The sequence below is a fragment of the Canis lupus genome, chromosome 3 (genome assembly GCF_048164855.1).
Source record: "Canis lupus baileyi chromosome 3, mCanLup2.hap1, whole genome shotgun sequence".
NCBI classification, from domain to species: Eukaryota; Metazoa; Chordata; class Mammalia; order Carnivora; family Canidae; genus Canis; species Canis lupus.
Window position 1 is genome coordinate 12,034,071 of NC_132840.1, and position 21,680 is coordinate 12,055,750.

The window sequence follows — 21,680 nt, forward strand, 5'->3', positions numbered from 1 at the left end:
TCTTTTACTTTGACAAAGCTAAGTGTGAAAACTCAGAAGGTAGGTTCCAGCAGTTTGTACTGATTATAAACCACACTGAAAAAAAGGAAAGCTATCAATTCAATGTTATATCAATTCAATATAATGATGGGTCAGCACCATCCCTGAATTTAGAACAACAGCTCTACTGATTTAATATGATTAGTTTGAATGTAAGCTAAAGCCAAAATGAAAGGAGGAGGTTTTGTTCCCTTGTTCTCCCTTAATAGCCATTAAAGGGCTATCTAGAAAATAAAAGAAAAATATATGAGTTTCTTACATGCTTTGTAAGACTTTCCATCTTCATTCTGCCAGTCCCAGCTTTTAATTAGCTTTAGCAAATTGTTTTTTCTAATTAATTATTATTCAGGCATACGGTTAATACTTGTCACCACAGAGGGAGATTAAGGTAAACTTTCTTTATATGGATCAGATGTAAGTTTTTTTCCCCAAATTCCACCTTCCCTCCTCCATAAAAATGTTTTTAAAGATTTAATTTATTTATTCATGAGAGACAGAGAGAGAGAGAGAGAGAGAGAGGCAGAGACACAGGTAGAGGGAGAAGCAGGCTCTGTGCAGGGAGCCTGACATGGGACACAATCCTGGGTCTCCAGGATCATTCTCTGGGCTGATGGTGGCGCTAAACCACTGGGCCACTGGGACTGCCCCCTCCTCCATAAAAATATATCACCATCATCATCATCTACTCAACTGTTATGGACTAAACATTTATGTCCCTCCAGAATTCATATGTTGAAACCATAACCCCAAATATGATACAAGTAGGTGAAAGGTTTGGGAAGTAATTAGGTCATGAAGATAGCATCCTCATGAATGAGATTGGCACCTTCATAAAAGAGACCCCAGCGAGCTGTCACTTTTTTCCATCATGTGAGGACACAATGAGTAAAAGAGCTGTCTGCAACCTGGAGGAGGGCTTTCACCAGAATTTGACCATATTGACACTCTGATCTCAGACTTCCACTCTTCAGAACCAAGAGAAATACATTTCCGTTGTTTATAAACCACCCAGTCTATGGTATTCTGTTACAACAGCCTTAACTGACTAAGATACCAATTCACATCACTTTTAAGGGTTGACTATCATTGTCATTATCAACTAAAGGATTTATTCTGATTGTGTACTGAGAGAATACAATCATATTCAATAATAAGCTAGTATGAAATGAAATAAACACTTTTATATAATGAACAAAGACAGGAAGAGATGCAATCAGTAGTATGGCGTAAAGGTTTATTAATGGTATGAAATCCCCAACACACATATGTCAAGATTATATGATGTTTTTCAGGAAGAAAATCATACTCTTCCTTTTCTAAAAAATATTTATTTATTTATTTTTTAATTTATTTATGAGAGACAGAGAGAGAGAGAGAGAGGCAGAGACACAGGCAGAGGGAGAAGCAGGCTTCCCACAGGGAGCCTGATGTGGGACTCGATCCCAGGACTCCAGAATCACGCCCTGAGCCATAGGCAGATGCTCAACTGCTGAGCCACCCAGGTGTCCTAAACATACTCTTTCTTAGTCCCATTTCCTCTTCCCTGTCACAAGCAAAAAGACAGAGACTAGAGGGGCATATATGACATGGTAGAGCTCTCTGTAGGATGGCACTTGTGATTTGTCTCTTTTAGTGTCATTTATCATTAAATTATTTATGCAGCATTCAGATTCATAATTTTGAGAAAAAAAATCCCTCTCTGGGATGTTAGGACATTAAGTTGGGATGTGTCTCAGAGGAAAGGGCAACATTATCTGAGGGAAGGCATAGTCATGTGTCATACACAGTTGCCTAACATGGTAGTCACTCAACGTAGAGTTGTTTAGTATATGAGTGTTGCAGTAGCATTTCACACTATCAAGAGTAAGGGTGTTGTAGTCAGGCAGGTCTGGAATGAAGTCCTAACTCTACATGCACAAACTCGGGGAAAGTTATTTAGCCTTTCTAAGACTGATTCCTTCCCTTTAAATGGAAGTAATAATGGCATCTAGGAGATTAACCATGAGAATATATCTAGGAAGTGCCTGGTGAAAAATAAGCATTTGGCATTCAATAAATGCTAGCTTTGATGATTAATGTTATCAGACAAAAATATCTAGGTGAAATGACTTATGGAAAGAGTTAAATCTTTATGATATATATCTTAAGACCTTTTATAATTTTTTCTTAGATAAGAAAGAAAAATAAATAAGGTACGGAGAGGCCTTAAAGTTTCAAACTAACTGATCCATATAGTACAGAGCTCTTTGAAATGGGAGCTCTAATGCTGCCTTTTCCCCCCACTCTTCACTTGTTTCTCTAAATTTTTGACAGTGAAGCCATCCTGTAAAATAGAAAATATTTGTTTGAATGAAGGTATATATGTTCTTCCACATAAAAGAAAAGAAGTTTATTGGAAAATAGGTTACTATTTAGAAATTTCAAGTTCAATAGTTTTCTGATTCTCTATCTCCTTGGAGCTTATTTATTCATTTATTTGTGTAGATGCTCCCTGGAATCTGTGCCAATAATGTCTACGTGCTCAGGAGCTGTCCTCTTTCCTTTTACTAATTATCTTCAAGCTTTGTATTTGATCTGACATCTTTCACTGAGTTTTGAGAAGCCAATAATTTTCAGAAAGAACATTACAGTCTTTGTTCAAAGATACATTCTAGTAACCTGAAAAGATTGTTGGTACATATTACTTAAGAGCAATGTAAAATTACCTGTACCTTCCCCCTCTCATGCACCCAAACTCACCTGGCCTTAAAATTCTTATACAGACTTTTCCCCCCAACAAATGGGGACATTACGAGGTAGGGAAATTACTTGACCTCTAACAACTCTCAGCAGATCAGTGACCAAGCCCTTACTATTCAGTGTATTATGCCAAATTACTTTCCTATAAGAACAAGGAGAAAATCTGGACAAAACATGAAAAATTGTGAGTTTAAGGGCAACAAAGCCAATGACAAACAAAAAGAAATATATGCTCAGCATTTGTGACTTGTTTTCCCTATGTAGTCGCAACAGAGGTTAAAAAACTGAAAAGAGCATTCAGAAAACCCACTGGCCTATGAAGATAAAAATTGAAATCAAAGGGCACCTGGCTAGCTGAGTTGGTTAAACATCTGCCTTCGGCTCAGGTCATGATCCCACAGTCCTGGGATCAAGTTCTGCATTGGGCTCCCTGCCCAGTGGGGAGTCTGCTTCTCTCTCTGCCCTTCCCCCCTGTTCATGATCTCTCTCTCACACACACACACACTCTCTCTCTCTCTCTCTCTCTCTCTCTCTCAAATAAATAAAACCTTTTAAAAATTTGAAACAGGACTGGCTAGAGAGATAAAAATTGGAGAAGATTGGACTTGGTAAAACTCTTAGACTTTTGCTTAGGACTCTGATAAAGCTATACCCTGGAAACAAAAGTAAACTAGTACAGACCCTCATTTCAAATCATTTTAATCTCTACATGGATAAAGGATATCTAGAATTGCTAGTTCTCCCCACATCTTTCCAGAAGCAAATGTATATTACTCTCACCAAAGGAAGAAACCATTATTCTAAGCTTTAAAGTATTTTGTGTATCTGCTGTTTTTATATACAAAGTCCAACAGTTAATTTAAAAACAACCAGGCATACAAGGAGATAAGATACTGAATAGAAAACTGTGATATGCTTAATATGTTCAAGGAACTAAAAGGCAAGATTTAAAATTTTGGTAGAACTATGGAAAATATAGAAAAGAACAAATGGAACTCAAGGCCTGAAAAATACATTGAAATTAGGGACTCACTAGATGGGTTTAAGTGCTTATTATTTTTTTTCCATTCACCCATTTATTTTATTTTTATTTATTTTTTAATAAATTTATTTTTTATTGGTGTTCAATTTAACCAACATACAGAATAACACCCAGTGCTCATCCTGTCAAGTGCCCCCGCCAGTGCCCATCACCCATTCACCCCCACCCTCCGCCCTCCTCCCCTTCTACCACCTCTAGTTCATTTCCCAGAGTCAGGAGTCTTTATGTTCTGTCTCCCTTTCTGATATTTCCCACCCATTTCTTCTCCCTTCCCTTATATTCCCTTTCACTTTTATTTATATTCCCCAAATGAATGAGAACATATAATGTTTGTCCTTCTCCAATTGACTTACTTCACTCAGCATAATACCCTCCAGTTCCATCCACATTGAAGCAAATGGTGGGTATTTGTCATTTCTAATGGCTGAGTAATATTCCATTGTATACATAAACCACATCTTCTTTATCCATTCATCTTTTGATGGGCACCGAGGCTCCTTCCACAGTTTGGCTATTATGGCCATTGCTGCTATAAATATCAGGGTGCAGGTGTCCTGGCATTTCATTGCATCTGTATCTTTGGGGTAAATCCCCAACAGTGCAATTGCTGGGTCGTAGGGCAGGTCTATTTTTAACTGTTTGAGGAACCTCCACACAGTTTTCCAGAGTGGCTGCACCAGTTCACATTCCCACCAACAGTGTAAGAGGGTTCCCTTTTCTCCGCATCCTCTCCAACATTTGTGGTTTCCTGCCTCGTTAATTTGCCCCATTCTCACTGGTGTGAGGTGGTATCTCATTGTGGTTTTGATTTGTAGTTCCCTGATGGCAAGTGATGCAGAACATTTTCTCATGTGCATGTTGGCCATGTCTATGTCTTCCTCTGTGAGATTTCTCTTCATGTCTTTTGCCCATTTCATGATTGGATTGTTTGTTTCTTTGGTGTTGAGTTTAATAAGTTCTTTATAGATCTTGGAAACTAGCCCTTTATCTGATACATCATTTGCAAATATCTTCTCCCATTCTGTAGGTTGTCTTTTAGTTTTGTTGACTGTATCCTTTGAATACAGATGAAGTGAGAATTGTGGAAGTGGGAGATAGGTCAGAAGAAACTACCCAAAATGAATAGGAAGAGTGATGAAAGGATGAAAAATGTAGAAGAGTTGGTCAAACAGACAAATACACACAGGGAGTATAGTTATTGGAGTACCAAGGGAGAGAAGAGAATGGAGCAGAAGATCATGGCTGTGATGTCAAGCCAGATTCAAAAGCATTATGAACGTAAAGTGAGAGAAATATAAAGAAAATCACATCTAGGCACATTAGAGTAAAACTTATTTAAGACCAGAGACTAGATATTAAAGTCAGCCAAAGACACAAAGACAGTTTACCTTAAAAAAGAATAATAGTAAACTGACTGCTGACTTCTCAGGCACTGCTGAGAGCAGGATACCATTATGAAATTAGGAGGAGTACCAGAGAGTCTTCATCCTGAAAGGCCCCTTCTCCCTCAGTACTCATCACATGGGTAGCAGATTGGAATATTCTCTGGGAAGTTTCACCAGCCACGAGGAAAGCAGAAATAAATTGATAGCTTGGCATCTAAAGTATCTGGTAGCCCTTGGCTGACTGCTACCTGAGCACATAATAGTTTTAGTGCTTCTTAAGTACTTAACTAAGGCATCAAGAAAACCTGTAATGTAGAAGCAATAAACCAGAAAACATAAAATTGAGAGCTTGGAGGAAACAAAGGCAATACAGTGAGAAGAAAGCTTAAAATAAAACAAAATGATCATTAGTAATCTCAAGAAAATAAAAGAAGAATTTGCATCCATGAACAAGAATAGTGATATTTTTTTAAAAGGAGCAATAAAAAATTTGGTCATAGAAGTTAAAAATATAATCACAGAAGATAAAATTTTGATAAAAGAATTGGAAAATAAAATTGAGAAGCTCTCAGAGAGTAGAACACCAGGAGAAAAGGCTAGAAACAAGGAGAGAAAGATTAGAAAATTAAGTGATCCAAATAAGTGTTTCCAGAAAGAACAGATTTTAAAATGGAGGTGAGGAGATTATACAAGAAATAATTCAAGGAATGTATTCAGAACCAACAAAGAGGAGTTTATGGAAAAGACTCATCAAATATGCTTCATAGTTGGTGAAAATAGGCCCCTATGAAAACACATCATTAAATTCCAGATGGAAAAATATTAGTGCTCAAAAACAAATCAGGAACCGGAGTGACATGAAATTTTTAGACAGCAACACTGGGGTGGAAAAAAAGACTTTTTGAAAGAAAATAAATCTTAGTCTTGAATTCATCATCCAGCCACAAGATTAATCAAGTGTGGAGGTAAAATAAAGACATTTCAGACAGGCAAGAGCTCAAAACATTTACCCTCCATGAATCCTTTCTTGGGAAGGTACTGAAAAATATTCTCTACCAAAGTGAGGAAAACCTGAGATCCAGGATACAGGAGCTCAGACACAGGAGAGAAGCTCAAGGAATACACAGGATGTGCTGTGAGGCATTCTTAGGATGCCAGCTGTATTGCAGGCCCGGAGAGCAGCCAGTCCAGACAGGAGTTGCAGAACAGATGACTCTGGGAGAGATTTGTCTCTAAGAAATTGGAGCTGATAGAAAATCTGATGTTTCTGAAAATACTGAGAGGAGATTTATCCCTTTGAGAATTTGGGGATGAGTCCATGATAGATACATTAAACAACAAAGACAAGACAATAATTTCTGGGAAAATAAAAGCTGTACACAAAATGAAATGTAATCATAGTATGCTTTTCATAGCTCAGCTGTGAATAGTATTTGCGTGTGCATAATGGCATAGATTGTCACCAGAAAATAAGTTTTAACTATATTGGGAGGATGGGGGGAAGAAAGTGATGGAGAGAGAAAGTGGGAGAGAAGAGAGCTGTCATTTTCTTCTACAGAAAGTAAATTGATAATGCTCAAACTGAAAAATGAAGAAGTAGCAATAGATTCCTTCGGGAGAGGAAGGCAAAAACCAAAAGAAAATGCAAGAAGAATTGACAGTGGTTACCTCCATTGATGAATGAGGATGAAGAAGGGTGGGAGAGTGGGTTTAAGGGAGTACTGGTTTTCATGGGTTTTTTTTCCTAGAACCATTGACTTTGCAAATTATTTGTATGCATACATTTCATAAAAATAAAAATTTTAAACTTAAATCTTGCTGCAGAAAAGTATTATAGTGCTATTGCCATTTATGTAAGAAAAAGTAGTATGTATGCAAATGTGCTTTTTTTTTTTTAAGTCATAAAGAATCTCTGGAAAGATATGCAGAAAATTGCTTGGAGTGGCTGCCTCTCAGGAGGGCAGCTAGTGGCCATCAACAGACGGGGGGGGGGGGGGGGACTCTTTTCCCTTATAGTCATTTGAATTTTACACTGTCTACCTGTATTATTTATTTACAAAGAAAAACTTCTAAGAAAGAAAGAAACTGAGAATGAAATGGAAGCAAGAGAGCAAACAAAGCTAAAATTACATGGGCTCAAAAGAGAATGCTCATATCCTTTTAGGATGAGTTCTTTCTTCAGTAAATATAAATGCATGTCTTCTTATTATGCAATTGACATTATCCTTGTAGAACAAATGGAGGAAGAAAAAAATCACTCACAATGCCACCACACATATAACCACTGTTAAATTTTCAGGTATATCTTCTGAAACGTCACTGTGTGTGTGTGTGTGTGTGTGTGTGTGTGTGTGTGTATTCCTACCCCCTCCAATGGGATGATACTACTTCATTACCAGCTATTTTCACTCAATAATGAAGTGTAGTCACTTTCAATATGAATTATTAAGGAATAGTCCTGTTCAGATCATTTCAGTGACTGATTTTATTGCATCACTTGGCTCCACTACAGTTGATTTAATTAGTCCCCTACTGATACATTGTCTCCAGGTTTACACCGCTGTAAACAGTGTTCCTGTCCTAATTGCTGATCACATTCCTCACTGTTTCCTTAGACTAGACTTCTAGAAATGCATTTGAGGGGTCATATGGCACAAACAAAACTAAAAGTCTTAATATATCTTAGGAAATTATCTCCCAGAAAATTTATACCAATTTATGTCCTGCCCCCCGTAGTGTTGAAGAATGTCACCCTCTCCCAGACCCTTGCCAGCATTTTGTTTGTTTTTGCCAAATCTGGCAGATAAAAAAGAGATGTTGTTAGTGTTTCTTTGGCTTACTGGTAAGATAATGATATGTAACCACAGGGGAGGAAGTGATTAATTCTTCTATAAAACTTAAAACATTCTTACGTAAAACATTTGAGTGGAGACTTGAAGGATAAGGAGGAGGAAACTAGGGAAATGGGTTATATGATTCCAGAGCGTAGCTAAGTACAGTGATAGTACAGTCCAGTACAGTGATGATGTATAGTAAACTTGGGAAGGGTTAAGTAAGCTGATATGGCTGAAGCCAAGGGTGCATGTTGGAAATTGACAGTGCCTAGGAAGTAAACCTGGAAAAATGCATCAGGGCCCTCTTCCAAAGAATTTGGAATAGATTCTCCAGACCAAAGGCTTCTGTCTGGTATACCAGTCTTGATTACAGGCTGCCATGTTTCAAACAGAAAAAGTGACAAATATCCACCATACATCCTGGAAAGTATATGTAAAGTTTGGTGTGTGTGTGTGTGTGTGTTTGTGTGTGTGCATTTTCTGTGGTAGGGTTCCATAGCATTCTCAAAGGTGATAAAGCATTCAATACCACTGGTCTAGACCTTGGAGGGCCCTCCAGTATCTTCAGCAGGAGACAAACAGGATCAGGCTTGTGAAGAAGAACCTGTCACTAAAGTAGATTGGGGAGGGCAGAAGCAGGAAGAACTGGATGTGAAGTTTTGATAGATAACATTAATAATACCCCCCATTTATTGAGCACTTACTCTATGGTAGACAAAGTGCTAGATGCTTGGCACCTAATTTATTTCATCTTCAACCAGCACATTTAACAGCCAAGGAAACTGAAATAGATTTTAAAATTAATCCTGGATCACCTGGCTACAAATGGCAGAATCCACAGTTGACCACCCAGTCATGTGACTTCAAAGCCCACTCTTTTATTAAACATTGCCCTCCACCAATGGAGGGCATCATTTCTTTCCTACTTCATTTCCTAATTCTCAGTTAATTACTTTAAGTAGCAAAGTGACTCACTTCAGGGAAAAGAATCAAATGAGTGGAGATACCATTTAGTAGAGGAAAGGGAGAAAGGCCTCAGGGACTGTTCATTGTTCTTGTTCCACAAAGAATTGATCGTCTGCTGAGATGATAGTATTAATCCAAAGAAATCCCTGGCTCTGCACATTGGTTCCTGTTGTTATTTGTGTCTTCTAATTCCATGGAAGGAAATTCTTGCAGATTCCAACTGGCAAACAAGTCATTTTGAAGAAAATGCACAGCATTTCTCCATGGTCATTAGCACTATGGAAGAGGAGGTCTTGCCCACATATATTCACTCTCATTTATTGTTGAACTGACATGTGCAAACACTAGCAATCACTTCTGTCTTTCATGGCAAATATCAAATATACCATAAAGAAAGTTATAAAAGCTCTGACTGTATTACCTTGGGAGCTGAGTGCTGCCTAAGAAGGGCGCTGATGTGCTATTATCAAATAAAAAGCAAATGTTACCTTCAGACATTGAAGCCTCAGGGTGTCACGCTTATCACCAGTGGGCATGGAATTCAGAATTGCAGCAGATCACTATCTTTCCATCTTTCACAGTCCTGCGTACACGCATGAACTAACCTTCTGTACATGTTGTTCATGAGCAGCTCTAATGACTTGAGCTTTTTACCCCCAATTTACAGGAAAAAAAAAAAAAACACAGAGGCAGCTGTTGCTGACATGTTGATGGAAGGATTAGGAAAGCTCATTTTTATCATTCTTGGAACAAATATGTGATACCCTAAGGGTTCATCTGATCCACCAAGGATAGTCTCCCCACCTTTGTTTGTTTTGTTTTTTGTTTTGTTTCAGAGGTAATTTAGTGATTCATCAGTTGCATTTAACACCCAGTGCTCAGTACATCATGTGCCCTTCCTAATGCCCATCACTCAGTTACCCTCCCCCAGCTCCTCTTCTCCAGCAACCCTCAATTTGTTTTCTAGAGTCTCTTATGGTTTGTCTCCCTCTCTGTTTTCATCTTATTCTTTTTTCCCTTCCCCTATGTTCATTTGTTTTGTTTCTTAAATTCCACGTAAGAGTGAAATCACATGATATTTGTCTTTCTCTGACTGACTTATTTCACTTAGCATTATACCCCCTAATTTCATTCACATCGTTGCGAATGACAATATTTCATTCTTTTTGATGGCTGGGTAATATTCCATTATATATATATGTACCACATCTTCTTTATCCATTAATCTGTTGATGGACATCTGGGCTCTTTCCATACTTTGGCTATTGTGGACATTTTTACTATAACGTTGGGGTGCATTTCCTCAAATCACTGTTTGTATACCTAATAGTGCAATTACTGGGTCATAGGATAGTTGTATTTTTAACTTTTTGAGGCACCTCCATACTGTCTTATAGAGTAAGCCCAGTCCCTTCTAAGGGCTCATCTGATCCAGCAAGGATAATCTCCCCAGCTTAAAATCAATAGACTAGGACCTTAATTCCATCTGCAAAATTCCTTCACAGTAGCACCTAAATTCATGTTTAATTAAATAACTGGGAGAAGATACCAGTACACCAGGAGATAGACATCTTGGGAGCCACCTTATAATTCTACCTATCAAAAACTCTAATAGGCTGCTTCTCTTCTGGCAAGAGTAGTGTCTCTTATATGCTTTCTTAGCATCCATCTTTATTTTCTCAGTTTTGTAATCTACTATTTTTTGCAAATATTGAGCCTATAATTATGTGTCATGTGGGGCATTTCATATTTTGGTGAAATGATGACAGTGGCCATAATTTATGAGGACTTACTATTTGTCAGACACTGCTCTGAGTTTCACATGCATCACCTCACTGAAGCATCACCATAATCCTTGCAGAAGGTACAGCAGTGTCACAAGCTCCAGATGAGAACAGGGAGCCTGGACATGGTTAAGTAACACACCCAAGATCCAAGAGTTGGAAAGCCCTGTGACTGGGACTCAAGCTCACATCCCTTTTTCTTCAGAGCCCTCCTTCCTAACCTATTTCCCTCCATTGTTGTCTTACTCTATTGTAGTTTTGAAAGGTTGTAGAGTGCCCTCCATAGCTATGATGATCATCATTCATCCATTCCTTCTTCCATCAGATCTGCCATATAATAACAGAAAATGTCAGATGTGCCAAGTCCTTCCTAGTAGCAAAGGACATCCCTTAAAGTCAAATAGCAAAAAAGACACAAGGGTGTAAGAGCACTTTAAAACTTGACTTTAAAACTTAACGAACAATGTGCCTTGTTCGTGGTTTCTGTGATATACTTTGTTGCCTGTTTTTATGCCAAACATTGATTAATAAGCTTCATCAAAAAGAAAACTCACCAATTCAGCCCTGGAGAGCAACTTTGTATCTTCTTTCCAGGGTAGCCAACCTGTGTCAGCAGGAATCAGAATAGAAATAGTACCCATCCATTGAAAACTAATGTCCCCTGACTTGAAATAGCACTTATGCTGGTGACATCCTATCTTCATTGTGAACAGAGGATTGACCTGTGTGCTATTGGCTAGCAGAGGAAAAATAAATGGTTATAACAAAGAGATGACATTGACAGAACCTCTTCTGAAAGGCTTTTGCTTTCTGATAAAAGGACAAAAATGGCATTGATTTATGTTTTAATTGTAAGCTGAGTCTCATAGATGAGTAAAACTATGTAGAGTGCTCCAAGGCCACTAATTTGGGGCCAACAGCTGAGATGATCTGGCTTAGAACTTTATTTTCTCTTTTAGCTGCCCCCATTTGTCCTAACAGCAGATAGATATGAACTCCAGGCCTGCAATTCCCAAAGAAATTGAAATGCCAAGTTAGGTGCTCACTTCTGTGTTTGAATGGAGTAGATTCTTTACCTTCCAACTGAGATCCAGGGCAGTTGGGGGAAGACCCTAAGGATCTGCCAGTAGACTTAACCATCAGCATGACTAGTGATTTACCACACCCATTCATTCCCTTTTACTCTTGGACTCAGAGCCAGATGACATTTCTCAGCCTTATTTGCAGTTAAGCATGGCCATGTGACTGAGTTCTGGACAGTGGAAGTGGCAGAAATTATGTGTAACACTGCCAGGGTTGGTACATAAAGTTTCAGCATGTAGCCCTCCACCCTCTTTCTTCTCTTCTTGGCCATCTGGATGTCAGGGTCTAGAACGCTCTGATGCTGCAAGCTAATCACGTCACAACCAAAAGATTTCAGTATCTTCTGCTTTGGAGAAGCATCTCATTCTTTAGGTTTCCTGAAGCACCTTTACCCCAGCCTCCTCTGACTCACATTTTCATTGTTTACATGTAAAGGCAAGAACATAATAGATGTGTTTAAAAGTGACTTGCACACAGTGAAGAAAGAATTAGTGAATGGGAAGATAGCTCAAAACATCCAAAATGGGGCACCTGGGTGGCTCAGTGGTTGAGCATCTGCCCTTGGCTCAGGTCATGATCCTGGGATCCTGGGATTGAGTCCTGCCTCAGGCTCCCTGCAGAGCCTCTGCCTTTGTCTCTGCCGATGTCTCTGCCTCTCTCTGTGTGTCTCTAATAAATAAATAAATAAATAAATAAATAAATAAATAAATAAATAAATAAAATCTTTAAAAAAAAAAGAAAATTGAGTTTTCCTGCATCAAAGGCAAATACATTAATTCATTTATAAAATATTTATTAAGTACCTACTATGCACCAGACATAGTTATAGGTACTGGGAGTTATATCAGTGAGCAACAACAAGAACAGAAAACATAAACATCCCTTCTATGGAGAACTTATATCCTAGCACAAGGAGACAAACAGACATGATAAAGACGGTAAGTGCTAAGGGAAAGAAAAATAGAACAGGGTAAAAGGGATCGGGACTACTGAAGGTTTACAATTTACTGCAGGTTTACAATTTAAAATGTGATAGGCAGAGTAGGCTTCATTGAGAAGTATCATTTGACCAAAGACCTAAGGGAAGGAAGAATGAGCTATATCATTTCTAACTCTATAATTTAGTCCTGTCATATATTTCAAAATAAATTTGGCATTTTAGCAAACAAAGTTCCATTGATTATTATGAAATAACAAATCAAGACTTCTTGTATTGTGTTTATTAATGAGAGCTGTTCATCCTCACTATAACACCATAGAAACTGTGCCCTTGAAAAACATTTGTTTTAAAAATTACAAATTCCAGGAAGGATGTTGTATCTCCTGTTGGTATCCCAGAATTTGTAGATTAGAGTAGATCATTAGTATATTCTTGTTGGAGAACTGGACTGTCATCCTGAGAAAGAGATGTAAAGAATCTTCGCAGAGCATTCAAAAGTAGAATTGTAGGTTTGCTTTTCAGAATCAGATTGCTTTTTGGAAAAAAGAAAAGCCAAAAAACACCCAGCTGCTTTGATTCAAAAAAACAATGTTTGTCTCTGATGTGGAGTTCTGCAGTGCCAGCCATTTGAAGTGTAGAGGACTTTGACATGTGCAGAATGAAAAGCCAAGAATATCTTTGCTCTTAACTTGTGGTCTTGTGTTGCAGGCACACAAAAAGTCTCTGTGGATGATTGAACCCAAAGAAGGCATGGTTCCCCCGGAGACCAATGTTCAGCTGACCCTGACAGCAAAACTGAACGACATACTGACATTTAAAGACACGGTCATTTTGGATATAGAGAATAGCAACACTTACCGAATCCCTGTCCAGGCTTCAGGAATTGGCTCCACCATTGTCTCAGATAAGCCCTTTGCTCCAGAACTCAACTTGGGAGCACGTTTTAGGTAGGGAGACATCCTGGGCTGATTCTTCTAGACACTACAGATGTTGCATTCACTGAGCATCACCTCTACTTTGAGAAATTATTTTTAGTAAATAGAACTTGCGTCTTCAGCATCATCTCCCTTTTATTGTCTTCATTTTCCCTTCAAATGGGTACATCAGCCCCAAGAAGACATTTACTAGGCACAGGGTAGTGGAGTCCTCCAAACTGTGTCCCTCCACACTAGAGAAGAAACTTATAGAAGTGCATTTTTTCCCCAAACAGGCAGTGGCTTCTTTGTAACAAATTTAGAATCTCAACCATGATTTCTCCTCTTTAATTCCAGTGTACTGCTAATTCCTCTCCATGAATGTAGAAAGTACAGATGTACCTTGGTGGTGACCTAAGTAGAGTATAACTTAGCAGGTTAAAAATGTATTGTTTATTATCAGGTATTGCAAGGTCAGTACATTTTTTGGTATTATGTCCTCTGCTTGTCTGTCTCCCTACCAAAGCTTCAACATTTGAGATGGTTGCAATTGACTCCACATGAAAAGCTAAAGAATCTCAATATTTAAAGAAAAGGTGGTACAGTATAGATATCTTTGAGCAGAACAGTCTAAATGAGGCTCTGAAAATGTATGAAATCTGAATGCTAAAAGTGGAGGATATATATGGGGGTTTATTCCTGGTTCCTCAGAAGAGTCACATGGCTGCCACTAGTCAACTCTCAGGGGCCAGTTGAATTTGGCTTATCTGTTGCAACACTGTGAACAGATCTCAGAGGGATGCTCCTGCCTTCTGGTGTAACAAGCCTTGACACCAAGATGGACACACTATACTTAGGAAGATGTTCCTGATAAAAATCAGTGAGAAGCCCTCCCCAAAAGCCCATCCACACCTCCTTCCCTCTGCTCCATTTACAACACATGATGTTTTCTTGAAAATACATTAACCAATAGGCTTTAAGTAACAGGTGTGTCAGATAGTTGGAATTGCATGTGTTTTCAGAGAAGCATCCAATTACAGTTTTTGTAAGTCAACTAGATATGAAAATGCTCTTCTCCACCCATCTATTGGTCATAAGCTAGGGCATTTGTCATGGCATACCATGCTTCTATTTCCAAATCCCTTGTTAAGTGCACTCAAATATAATTATAGAAAACAATATACGGCAAGCCAGACTTAATTACATGTTCTCCATAGTCTACAAATAGTGTCAAATAGCCCCAAAGGATTTTCTGACACTTGCCTAGAAATGGAGGATACGCTAATAGTTTTCCATGAATGTAGAAGCAAACCACAGCTTTTAGCTGCCAATTTCTCCTCTGGACAAACCCTGCAGTTATTCTTTTTGCCATAAAATCATGATGCCAGCAATCTCCAGGAGAATCATCAAAAGCAGGGCTGGGCAAACTGCAGCCCACTGCCTCTTTCTATAAATAAAGCTTTATTGGAACACAGCCATGCCCATTCTTATACAGACATTTTCTGTGGCTTCTTTCACACTACCATGGAGAGCTGAGTAGTTGTGACAGACTGCATGGCCCAAGAAATATGAAGTATTTATTATTCATCCTTCTACAGAAAAAGTTTGCCAACTTTTTTAACGTAAGGGCCTAAAGAAATACAGATATGCCACCTTTTCTGATTGCATGTTTTTGGGCAACTCCCTTAAATTTTCAGAGTTTCTATTTATTTATCTATAAAATGAGAGACAATAGACTTCTTGTGACTGGGTTGCTGTGATGATTGAAAGATACACTATGTATAAGTGACAGTGACATTGCCTTCTTTATAAACAGTTTATATTATTATTTCCCTAAAGCCTGGACTTAGCCATGAAGTCAAACTACTCCAGTGAGCACGCCCTGTGAATGCATATTTAGATAGAAATGGTTACATCTGCTGGTTGGTAAATACTCATTATTTATCTGAAGCTTCAACTTACTTATTAGATATGATGCTATTTCTCATGAGGAACAGCGGGGATGAAATCTCAAAGCCTGATAACATTTTAAAAATAAAAAATAGTCCTGAGATGAATTTTCTCCCTAGGAAAAAAAAAAATCTTAAGCTTAAAAATCAGTTAAAAAAAAAATCCCAGACAAAATCACATTTGAGCCACCGCCAAGATCTTAGAAATTCCAGTGTCTCACAAAGAGCCAGACAATCAAGAGGTTCTTAGTAAATATTTATGGACTAGATGAACAAATAAACAAATGAATTAATGAATGAAATAGCATTTTTAAAGCCCTACTCTGAGAAAAATGACCAATCCAGCTGATGTTCTGGCCCATGGTACAGTCCCCATGAGCTTTGGTTGGGCTTGGTGGGTATGTGTGGTTTCTCTTCGAAGTACCCTTAAAGTTGAGCTCATCATATTTTCCTCAATCAGTAGAAATTTGCTCAAAACATGTTGAAATATGTTTCTCCTCCAGTAGGTATTTTGCTTTCCTTTCAGGCTTCAGAATCATTTCTTATAAATTAGAGTGGTTTTCACATGTACTCAGTCTGTGTTCTGAGCCCCTTCCCTAGTGATGGCAACTCAGAGATCAAACCCAGGTGCCAGACTTGAGTCTGTGGACCCCATGAGGAGATATGACCTTGTCCCATTACTGTGGTGGTTCCTTGTAGCGTTTGGCCTTCCTAAATTTTTAAAAATAATGTCTATTTCATTGCTCACTTTTTAAATACTTTCAGAGGAATAAATCCCACATGTATAGAGCTGAACAGAACACCCCAAAGTTGAGTTCTCTCAATCCCTGCCTCCTCTTTTCCAGCCTGGACACCTATTATTACCGCTTCAAGTTGACCAACAAGGGACGTCGGGTCCAACAGCTGTTCTGGATGAATGAAGATTTCCATCCCCAGGACAAGCTGAGCAAGAAGGGCTTGGCTAAGAAGGGACTTGTTAAGAACCAGCCCCAACCCCAGGACTCCCAGGAGCCCAGGGCTCCCCAGAGTCCAGTGTTTCAGCTCCACCCTGTCAGGATGGAGCTGTACCCAAACCAGACCATCGATGTGATACTCGAAGGCTATTCTGCTACTCCCAGGGTAAGAGGACAGCACATTCAGAAGCTGTTTTTCTCCTAAATAAATCTTTGCTCTATCTATTTCTTAGGAGAGTCCTTTGACATTTATCTGAAGAAAGGACATGGTTTCTCATGGTTTTCACACAGCACGGAGTTACCATGGCAGCACCCATTGCTTTCAGGGTTCGGCTCTGCTCAGTTTTCTGTTTGTTCCTACAGCTACCATGAACCCAACCTTAAAATACCATTTCAAGTAGGTTCTCATCCCCAGGGTCAGAAGGGACCAGCCAGCAAGTCTCTGGCAGAGGGACATCCAACATTCAGCCAAAGCTAAGCCTCCTCTTAACAATTAGTGATATTAATTTCATATTTGTTCAAAAAGGATGTTTTTATAGACACTTTCAGATGCATCTGCTATCCAGAGATTGGAACATCCTTGGACCCTTCCCTCTCAACCTGACACAACAGCTTCCTATTTATAACCATCATCTTTTTATGTGTCAATTAAAAAAACTGAGTTATCGTTCAGCAACTCTGATATCCTGCTCATATTTATATCATCACTATTTTTCTTTAAACATTTAAGCAGTTCCAAATTATTGTCTATTTATTTCTATTCCCTCATGGAAATGGGAAACCATCAAAAAAATAAATAAATAAAAGAAACTTCCTAAATCATTCCTGAGCCTCTTCTGCCTCACAAATGCAGACTTTATGAATGAGAAATAATCATGCTTGAGCTCCTGCTGCTGTCACTGAAGTAGGAGGTGGTACTGAACTTTTTCCGCATGAAATAGGAAATGATAGAAATTTGTCTCCCTGTTTTCCCAGGGAAAGCCTGTCCCCTTGCCTTATCTCCTCTAGGGTCACTGATTGTACTTGATTTCCTTTACTTTCTTCACAGAGCATTTTTAGGCAAAACACATCCTCAGTGCAAAAGCAAAACCAAAAAGGTCATTTCTCATACAGAGTAAATAATGTGCCCTTTCTTTCTGTGATTCAGGGATTCAGCCAACTTTTACTGAGTATGTGCCATATAACAAACACTGTGCTAGGCACTGAGGATGCAGAGACAAATAGAATGCAGCCCCTCATCTCAAGACACTGGCAGCCTGTTGCAGGAGCGCATTTACAATGTTGTTATCAATAGCCGATCATATCTTTAAAGGCATTAAATCTGAGCAGCTGGGTTTCTAAATTCAGTTTGAGATTTCTAAAAGCTTCCCTGAATGTTCTTCCCTGTTGTAGTACATAATTGAGAAGGGACTTGAATTCATTAACATCCAAAGCCTGAGTACTCCTCAATATAAGCTATTCATGATATCACTTCACTCTAGGCCCTTTGTACTTATGAAAATCTGGGCCTCTTGGGTCCAAAGAAATATGTTTCTATAGCATGATTTTTAAATATTCAAGATTGAAAGGCAAAATTTTTCTAGCCATAGCTCCTGGCCAGCTTGATAAGAAATCATGTATCTACCATTGAACTAGAAGCCCAGGAAGGATTTTACTTGCTCTGTCTGCCACTGTTTTGTATCTCCAGTCCCTAATAGTCCTGGTGCATCATACAGGTTGAACTGAATGTAAATCAATTGTGTCCTCAGGAGTGGTCAGAAACAAACACAGGATCCATCCAGGACATAGTCAACCAATAAGACCCAATAATAGTCTGACAGAGAGCAATCTCTGAAATGCACTATTCAGAAAAATGTACCTTTTTTCCCTCATGTCTCCAGGTGGGTAGTGGAGAATTGACTTGCAGATGGTTGAGAATTAAGCTTTCTGAGCTCTGGTTGTTCCAAAAGTGCCAGTGTATCTCATTTACAGGTAGTCAAAGAAAAGCTGGTGTGCCATGCCATTATCGGGGCACAAAAGGGGAAGAGCTTAGTGATGACTGTGAATATCATCTGTGAGTTTATAGCGCCACTTATCCAGCTGTCTACCAAGCAGCTCATATACCGACTGGAAAAGGTAAGTGGGACTTGGGGCCTTGGGGTAGGTGCTCCGAGTAGGGGTCAGCATGTTCATATTTTCAGTTTGGAAGCTAAATTAATGGGAAGCCTGTTACACCCACACCCAGCCAATGTTTTTTAAGTTTCAGAGGTTAATACACATTCAACTAAAACTTCTGAATCTAAACCTACATTCCTCTGAAATGTAAATTGTTATGGAAATTCTACTTCGATCATTCCTGATTTTAAGAACAAAGTAAGTGTAAGGGAATTCCAGTGCACTGAAAATGCATTTTATTTATTTTTATTTTTTTTAAAGATTTGTTATACTATATATATATTATATTACATTATTTATTTATTTGAGACAGAGAGTAAGAGAGAGCGCTAGAGCGGGGGTAGGGGCAGAGGGAGAGGGAGAAGCAGACTCCCCACTGAGCAGAGAGTCCAATGCAGGGTTCAATCCCAGGACGCTGGGATCATGACCTAAGCAGAAGGTAGATGCTTAATCAACTGAGCCACCCAAGTGCCCCTGAAAATGCAATTTAGTTGATCCTTTTATTCTACCTAGATTAAATAAACATCATAATATAGAAGGAGTTGGAGTAGAATTATTGATAAGTGTAATAATCAGTAAGAATAGCAACCTCTTTGACCTCTGCTGTAGCAACTTCTTACTATACACATCATAGGAGGCAAGGAGGAAAAAAGAAAAAATTAATATTGGGACTTGATCAAGATAAAAAGCTTCTGCACAACAAAGGAAACAATCAACAAAGCTAAAAGGCAGCCTACAGAATGGGAGAGGATTTTTGCAAATGGCATATCTGATATAGGGTTAGTATCCAAAATCTATAAAGAACTTATCAACTCAATATTCCAAAAAATAATAATAATAATCCAGTTAAGAAATAGGCAAAAGACATGAGTAGACACTTTTCCAAAGAAGACATCCAGATGGCTAACAGACACATGAAAAGATGCTCAACATCACTCATCATCAGGGAAATTCAAATCAAAACCACAATGAGATACCACCTTACACCTGTCAGAATGCCTAAAATAACAACACAAGCAACAGCAGGTGTTGGTAAGCATGTGGAGAAAGGGGAACCCTCTTGAACTGTTGGTAGGAATGTAAACTGGTACAGCCACTCTAGAGAACAGTATGGAGGTTCCTCAAAAAGTTAACAGTAGAACTACCCTATGATCCAGAAATTGCACTTGTGGGTATTTATCTAAAGGATACAAAAATACAGATCCAAAGGGGTACATGTACTCAAAGGGGTGAATTTGTATACACACACACACACACACACACACACACAATGGAATATTACTCGGCCATCAAAAAGAATGAAATCTTGCCATTTGCAATGACATGGCTGGAGCTAGAGTATAAAATGCTAAGTGAAATTAGTCAGAGAAAGACAAATACCATACAATTTCACTCATATGTGAAATTTAAAAAACAAAACAGATGAACATATGGGAGGGAGGGGGGAAGAAAAGGAAAGAAGGAAACAAACCATAAGAGACTCTTAATGATGGAGAACAAACTGAGGGTTGATGGAGGGGCATGGGTGGGAGATGGGCTAGGTAGGGGATGGGCATTAAGGAGGGCACTTGTGATGAGCACTGGGTGTTGCATGTAGGTGATGAACCAATGACTTCTACTCCAGAAACCAATACTGTGCTCTATTTAAACTAACTAGAATTTAAATAAAAATTTGAAGAAAGAAAAAAAAAAGAGTAGCCACCACTTACTGATTGGTATATGCTGACAAGTCGTGCTCCTCACATATACTTTCCCAGTTGTTTCCTCACAATATATGCTGTAGCTTCTGTTGTCATTCCCATCACACATGTGAGGAAATGGAGATTCAAGTTAAGTTGTCATGCAAATCACCTAATACTGCCTGAGAATAATCAACTTAATACTGTTTGATTCATATTCTTTAATTTATGTGGCTTTAATTTTATAACACCCATGAATTTAATTTGTAAGGCCATTAGGGACAAGCAATGAATGGAGGAGGCAGAGGACAGGGGAAAGCTAGGAAGGGCTGCTGCTCAGGGCAGGGGGTCAGGATGGTGAGGAGGTGGGGGACACATCACAGCAGAATGTGACCTACACCTAGGTAGACTTCCATCCTAGAATTATGTACCATTCAAAACAGATATGTAGGGGGGTGCCTGGGTGGCTCAATCGGTTAAGCAGCCAACTCTTGGTTTTGGCTCAGGTTGTGATCTCAGGGTCCTGGGAATGAGTTCTGCATCAGGTTCTGCGTTAAGTGGGGAGTCTACTTGAGATTCTCTCTCCTCCCCCTCATGCTTGCTCACTCTCAGATAAATAAATATGTCTTAAAAAAAAAAGACATGTAGGGAATGTCTCTTCCAAGTTGAGGACTGTATTGGTGCTGGAAATCTGGGGAACCAACCCAACATAGTCAAAGCTAAGAGACTGGTCAAGGTTACAGACTGCGAACAAATTATTAAAATTGTGTTGTTTAATATTAAATTCTAAACAGTACTATGAAGAAGTGGTAAAAGGTGCTGTGAGTACATGTCTCAGAGACATGGCTGTATTTGTACATGTGGTCATAAATGGCTTCCTTCACCAAGTGCCTCAAGTTGAGACTTGAAGGAGAGATAGAAGTTAGTTGGTGACAAGGGAGGGGAAGAAAAATGATAGGCAGAGGGAACAGCACATGCAAAGGGCCTGAGTTAGGAAAGAGCTTGGTGAGTATACAGAACTGAAGGGCCATCTTAGAGAATGTTCCCAGAGTGACACGAAGTCCATCTAGAGAAGTGGGCATATGCCAGATGAGTTTGGCATGACTGAAAGGCATGTTGTTGACTTTGGGTTTTGTTCCAGGTGGCCTTGGAGGGCCTTTAGGGAGGGAGCAGAGTGACATGGTCAGATATACTCACTGAAACAGTCATGCCGGCTGCT

The 21,680-nt window shown here is 38.9% G+C and overlaps 1 protein-coding gene across 7 annotated transcripts in view; it reads left to right on the top strand.

The window, feature by feature from the left end:
- The window catches only part of HYDIN (HYDIN axonemal central pair apparatus protein), a 383,131-nt gene that overhangs the window by 196,306 nt on the left and 165,145 nt on the right, over nt 1-21,680 (top strand). For all 7 annotated transcript variants that reach the window (XM_072817829.1, XM_072817826.1, XM_072817838.1 and 4 more), the window contains 3 exons: nt 13,521-13,759; nt 16,521-16,794; nt 18,600-18,743. In XM_072817829.1, coding sequence (XP_072673930.1) covers nt 13,521-13,759; nt 16,521-16,794; nt 18,600-18,743 — 657 coding nt within the window. The remainder of the gene's footprint in view (nt 1-13,520; nt 13,760-16,520; nt 16,795-18,599; nt 18,744-21,680) is intronic.